Source organism: Morone saxatilis, unplaced genomic scaffold, assembly GCF_004916995.1.
Source record: "Morone saxatilis isolate NCDOM2014 unplaced genomic scaffold, NCSU_SB_2.0 Contig18, whole genome shotgun sequence".
Classification (NCBI taxonomy): domain Eukaryota; kingdom Metazoa; phylum Chordata; class Actinopteri; family Moronidae; genus Morone; species Morone saxatilis.
Genome location: NW_023339740.1, coordinates 27,576,923 through 27,583,390, shown reverse-complemented (window position 1 = coordinate 27,583,390; position 6,468 = coordinate 27,576,923). Strand labels below are relative to the sequence as shown.

Genomic DNA, 6,468 nt, shown 5'->3' with positions numbered 1-6,468 from the left:
ATCTCATGTATTGTTGATTTACTCTTATTATCGTTCTTATGCTGCATTATGTATTATCTCATTATTCCAAAGACATGTTTGTTTTGGTTTCAGTTAGTAGTTTAATTATTAGCTTTTTAAGTTTAAGTTTTTCGTGTGCAAAAGAATTTCACTTTGTTTCTGATCTTCTTTAGAAGTTTGGTTTGTTTTTTTTTACTGATTTTGTATCATGTTCAATTGTAAATAAAGAGCAGCCGCCGCTTTGTGGAAGCTGATGGATACAAATGAATGAATCAATTTATCAACAACTGCATGTTTGAGCTGGGAATCATTGTTGTTGTCCAAATTATAAAGTTCCCAAACATTAAAATCAATGTTACATTTATTAAATGTTTACAATATGTACAATATATTAGTATAAGAGTATATGAATAGCTTAGGAAGTAGTAAATGTGATGAATTTATTGTTTATCAGACCACAAATGACGACAGTTAGCAGCATTTGTTCTATAATATTTTACCAATGCGTTGAATTTATCACAATAAATGATCATTATTTTAAATGAATAGGTACAAAGTAAGCCAACTTATGTGAGGTAATGAAAACTAAATGTTTTAATTAAAGTAATATATCAGTAAGATGCTGAATAATCTATTTACAGAATCAATAATCTCTGACATTATGAGATTAAAGTTACATTTGTATCATTCCTCTTGTATAAACATCTCTAAAAAACTCCCCTGGGGCTTTTATTTTCAGTTTTACAACACGGTAAGTTTTGTTTATTACATTGTGTGACTTTGGTTTCTTTATTTCCAAAAATGTTCAACAAAATTGTATTATGGTAGCAAAAAAACAACACTTTTACAGTTCATTTAAAATAAAATTACATGCAAGATGAGATAAAATGTTCCTTTATTGAGAAGACACAGCAGCATAGGGAAATGTAATGTAGAAAATACATAAATCTAAAAGTCAAATAAAGAATCACAAAATAGAATAGTATAAGATAAAAGGCTATAATGAAGAAATATATACAGTAAAATGGTGTGCAGAATATTTTGAGCAGCGTATTCCTAAGAAACTATTATTACTTATTATGCATTATTATGCTTTCTTTAAATTTAATTTAACCAACATTATAAAAATAAGAGTTGTGATGATTTGAACTGTGTCTGCGGCGGAAGTGAACGCGGTTTCCTCTGAAGTCGGTCAGTGAAAACGGAAGGCGGTAGGTTCAAACCAAACACAACGTCCACACGACTTTAAGGACTCATTCTGCGACGGGAAACTTACGAAGTGTCTTGTGTTTTGTGAGCCGGAGAAGATTAGGAGAGGCTGGGTGAAATGAAGTAGCAGATGAGGCCATACACCGCTGAGGGAAACACAGGACCACAGAGCTGCACCGGCCACCAGGTACTGTTTGTGTTAGGGTTCATTAATGGAGTGAAACGACCATTTTGTGCTGCTGACAATGTAAAGGGTTAGTTCTCCCATCCAGGTGTATATACCTACCTGTTATACCCCTGTATACCTGGTTCCCGTCGTTCATGGCTTCAAAAACACGTTTAACCCTTAGGGGTTCCTCGGACTCTTTGTTACCGTTCCGTTTTTTATTTTCAGGTATTTGTGTTCAATGAATGAACTCAAACTTTGCCAAAGGTTTTTCATTTGCATTTTGTTTAGATTCTGTTCTTATTCCTTAAATTAGCCTAAAATGTTAAAGCTACGCACAAACTCACACATTGTTCCTCTGGCAAGAAAACTGCCCCATGAAAAACCATTCAAAACGCCATTTCTGATCCCATGTTCATCTTAACATAAACGATATGCTTTCTTTAATGTTAAATTCATTTTAGTCTATAAGCTTTCAATTTAAAATTTTATATATATTAGTGATCGACGATAACATCGGCGGCCGACTATCGGCCATTTATGCGTTTTACGTGTATCGGTCCGATGCGGCCTTATTCACAACACGTGTCCGCAGGCCGAGGCAGCTCCGTGTGCTGACCATTGCAGGGGCAGACATGCAGAGCCCCTCCCCCACTAAGAGAGTGCTTGATGAAGCTCTTCAACACAACACTAATTTTAAACTTTCAAAGCATCTTTTAACTTTTACTTTACTGGCTTTAAACTTACTGACATATTTGCATACACTTTGAAAGTGAAAGTTGCTCCGTGGGTCCTGGTGTTTATTAGCGACCACCTGGCTGGAGGTTTGGACACGTGTGTCTCTCTCTCTCTCTCTCTTCTCTCTTGTTTCTCTCCTCCTGTTCTCTTCTCTCTCTGTTCTCTCTCTCTCGTTTCTCCTCTCTCTGTTTCCTTCTCTCTTCGTTTTCTCTCTCTCTCTCTGTTTCTTCTCTCTCTCTGTTTCTCTCTCTCTCTCTGTTTCTCTCCCTGTTTTCTCTCGTTTCTCTTCTCTCTCTTTCCTCTTCTCTGTTTTTCTCTCTCCTCTCTCCCTCTCTTCTCTGTTGTCTGTCTGTCTGTCTGTCCCTCTGTCTTCTCCTCTTGTCTCTCTCTCTCTCTGTTTCTCTCTTCTCCTCTCTCTGCTCTCTCTCTCTGTTTCTCTTGTCTCTTCTCTCTCTCCTCTCTGTTTCTCTCTCTCCTTCTCTCTTGAGCGGTATGTGTGTCTCTCTCTCTCTCTCTCTCTCTGCTCTTCTCTCTCTGTCTGTCTCTTCTCTCTTCTCTCTCTCTCTGCTCTCTCTCTCTGTCTCTCTCTCTCTGTCGTCTTCTCTGTCCTCTCTCTCTCTCTCTCTCTCTCTCTCTCTCTTCTCTCTCACAGTTCCCTTGTCCATTCGCGGTGATGTCAAGCTCACCCCCCCCCTCAAGAAGAGCTTTAATGAGAGAATACGTGTTTTATAGGGTAGTTGAATATAATTTGTGTTACGTTTATCATGCTACCAGACAGGTGTGAGCGTGATGGCGTATACGGTGATCTTTACATTTTCTCTTTTCCACAGAATCACCAAATAATGTCTTTAAACTTCCTCTGTTGTGGGGATTTATTTTTGCTACTGTGTGCAATAGGTGTGTGCATTTTATTTATGCTTAAATATTTATTTCAGAATTTATTTTTCACCTTTTTTAATTTCAATAAATGTTCCTTTTTTAAAATTGAGACTCGTAACAGTTTTATCATCTTTGCATTTGTATGATGTAAACAGAGAGCCAAAAGTAGAATCGGCTCAAGAAAATCGGCAGTCCGTATCGGTATGCTTAAGGCTGGTGAAAAAAAATCGGCATCGGCCCTAAAAAATCTGTATCGGTCTTATCACTAATATTAGTTCACCACATGGTCATTACTTTTCCATCAAAGCATGCAGCAAAATTTCACATCTTTTTACTGTTTTCTGCCAGGGTGCCCTTTGCTACTGAAATAAGTGTTATTGCTATTGGTGATGTGTGTGTGTTGTGTGGTGTGTGTGTGTGGTCCCAACTTCACAATCTTTTCTCTTAGAAACCAAACTCTGCGTTATAAACTAATTCAATATAAAACTCTGAGTGACTTTGTTTTGGTTCTTCGTTCAGAGCTGTTGATGCAGGGGCACTGCATTCCATGGTTCTAAGTACCAGCAGAGTGAGGGAGTAGTCATTTTAGGAGATGGCAAGGCATTACAGCACACAGGAGGCGCTGAAAAATCACGGGCTCGAGAGCGAAGATGGCTCCTCATCCTCCGTCGAGGACTCTGATCCTCCACGGAGGAGGATGAGAGTAGAGACAGATGATCTGGTGTCTAGCCTTGACTCATCTGAAAATGAAATTGATGAAGCAGCAGCAAAATAGACTCAAAAAATGGAAAATAAACTGGTTTCAAAACAAACCTGATGACTTTCCACAACAGCGGAGTTGTGTAAACATATTGGCCTTAAAGGGTTAAAATCCCCAAATATAAGTAAACATTTGATAGGTTATATTTTTCAAGTTGAAGTAGTTCTTAAAAGATTGACTCATTTAAAGTAGGAAAAAATATTGATTTATAAGATTTTTACAGCAGTTTTGCGAAGGGGCCAGTTTCTGCCTTAGGAACAAATGTGGTGATTTTTTAGGTTAAATGTGCATTACCTTTTGATTTTGCCAGCTGTATGTGTGATAGTGTCAACACACTGAGATTAGTGAGTTTTGGGATATAAACATTTTTTTATGTATATTTGCTTACTGAATTGATTAAAACTGTGTATCAAACTTGTGAGGAAAAAGTGGGTTTAAATCCTACATTGCACAATGTTTTTATTTTGCATACTCAATATTATATATATTATTAGATTCATAATGTTACAGAGGCAGTAGCTCTACATTTACTTTCTCTCTGCTCTGTTTCAGATTCACTCGGAGACAAAATGGCTTCCAAATCAGAGATGCATCTCAAATGTACAGTCTGTCACGATATTTTTAAAAACCCCGTCGTTCTGACCTGCAGCCACAGCTTCTGCAAAGACTGTCTGAAGATCTGGTGGCAGGCGAAAGAGTCGCGACAGTGTCCGATTTGTAGGGCCGAGTCTTCGATGGCGGAGCCGGCGTGTAACCTGGTGCTGAAGAACCTGTGCGTGGCCTTCTTGTTGGAGAGAGAGGAGAAAGCTTCAGGTTCCGAGGATATCTGCCCTCTGCACGATCTGAAGTACGAATTCGAATGTCAGGACGATGACATGCCGATGTGTATCGCTTGCACGGATTTAGATGAACACACCTACCACAGCTATATATCCATCAACTTTAATCTCATGGTACGCTGTAAACTCGAGGAGGCTCTGGAGCCCTTGAAGGAGAAGTTGAAGAAATATGAAGAAGAAAAAGAGAAGTTTGATGAAGCAGAAACCTTCATTGAGGGCCAGGCCAAACACACAGAGGCCGAGATTAAGGAGCAGTTTAAGAAGCTTCACCAGTTTCTAAAAGAGGAAGAGGAGGCCAGGCTGGCTGCACTGAAAGAGGAAGAGCAGGAGAAGAATCGGGTGATAAGGAAGAGGATAGAGGTTCTGAGCAAAGAGATAGTAACTCTCACGGACACGATCAGCGCCGCAGAGGACGAGCTGGAAGGCGACGACCTCTCCGTCATGCAGAACCGCAAGGAGGTAGTGGAGGTAGTCCTGAAGCGCCCCATGGTGAACGTCTCCGAGTTTCCCTCAGGAGCTCTGATAGACGAGGCCAAACACCTGGGCAACCTGACCTTCAACATCTGGAACAAGATGAAGGACATGGTCTCCTACACTCCTGTGATTCTGGATCCAAACACGGCGTTCAGCGAGTTCATCGTGAACGACGATCTGACCGGCTTGGTGCCAGTAGCGGATCAGTACCTCCCCGACAACCCGGAGAGGTTCAATGGTTGCGTCGCCGCCCTGGGCTCCGAGGGCTTCAACTCGGGGACTCACACCTGGGATGTGGATGTGCAAGGCAACGCAGATTGGCGTCTGGGCGTGTTCCCGGAGAATGCCCCGAGGAAGGGCCCGATAGAGGCCGGAGTAGTGTCACTGTGGCACTACAAAGGCAAATACTTGTCATCGGCACCACCAAGCGCGTCCACTACTGTCCGAGTGAAGAAGAAGCTCAAGAAGGTCCGAGTGACCGTGGACTGGGACAGAGGACGGGTGTCGTTCTGTGACGCCGAAACTAAGACGCACATTCACACCTTCAAACGCATTTTCACCGAGAGGATGTTTCCGTTCTTTAACTCTGAGCATGCGTTGAGTATAATACCGCTGAAGATCAGTGTGACGACTGAACAGAACAGCTAAGAGATGAAACAGGATGAACCGCTGCTGCCTCGTTACTCCTTAAATATGTATCTTATAGTACATATATCAGCGGGTACGTGTCCATACCATAGGGTCTTTAATTATTGATCACAAGAACAGTTCTGACTTTGTTTATTTGTCATTTAATGGTTAAAAAATACAAAAAGTCTTGTTGTGTTTGGGTTTTTGTTAATCTGCCAATATGTTTCAGTCTGAGAATTATTTTCAGTCTATTCCTGGTTTTAAATCTCTACTGCTAACAACCTGAAGTCTTTGTATGAGGCTCCATTCAGATCAAACTGGAAAATGTATGAAGATTTCTGTGATTAAACCCTGAAGTTTAATCTGATTTTGATTGAGAAAAAGAGTCACAATCCTGTTTTATTCGAGTTGTTTTGAGTTTCTTTTTGTTGTTTAGTTTAACAGTTATCTGTTTGCTTCTATTATCGACCTTTAACATGTCAAATAGTTTCTGATCTTGATGCTTGGTTTGTTTAACCTTTTCTTTCCACTTTGTGAAAGCTGAGGGATCCAAATAAAGAAACTTATTGTGTTATAAGTGTTTGAGCGTCCAATTATTATTTTGAACCCACACTAAACTTTATTTTAAATCCCAGTGTTGAAATACAATAAAACACTTTTTATTTACACTATGTGAAGGAACTTCCTTAATTCAAAGAACTGAGTTTGAGTTTAAGACTTGGAGAAATTGATCAATCTATTTAGTGAAAATGAAGGCCCTTATACGCCTGTTT

At 40.0% G+C, this 6,468-nt stretch overlaps 1 protein-coding gene across 1 annotated transcript; it reads left to right on the top strand.

The window, feature by feature from the left end:
- Window positions 1–1,199: 1,199 nt before the first annotated feature.
- LOC118328469 (zinc-binding protein A33-like) lies at window positions 1,200–6,248 on the top strand. Its single transcript, XM_035662215.1, has 2 exons — window positions 1,200–1,396; window positions 4,305–6,248. Exon 2 carries the CDS (start codon window positions 4,322–4,324, stop codon window positions 5,711–5,713), a length of 1,392 nt encoding a protein of 463 aa, XP_035518108.1. The 5' UTR covers window positions 1,200–1,396; window positions 4,305–4,321; the 3' UTR covers window positions 5,714–6,248.
- The last annotated feature ends 220 nt before the right edge of the window (window positions 6,249–6,468 follow it).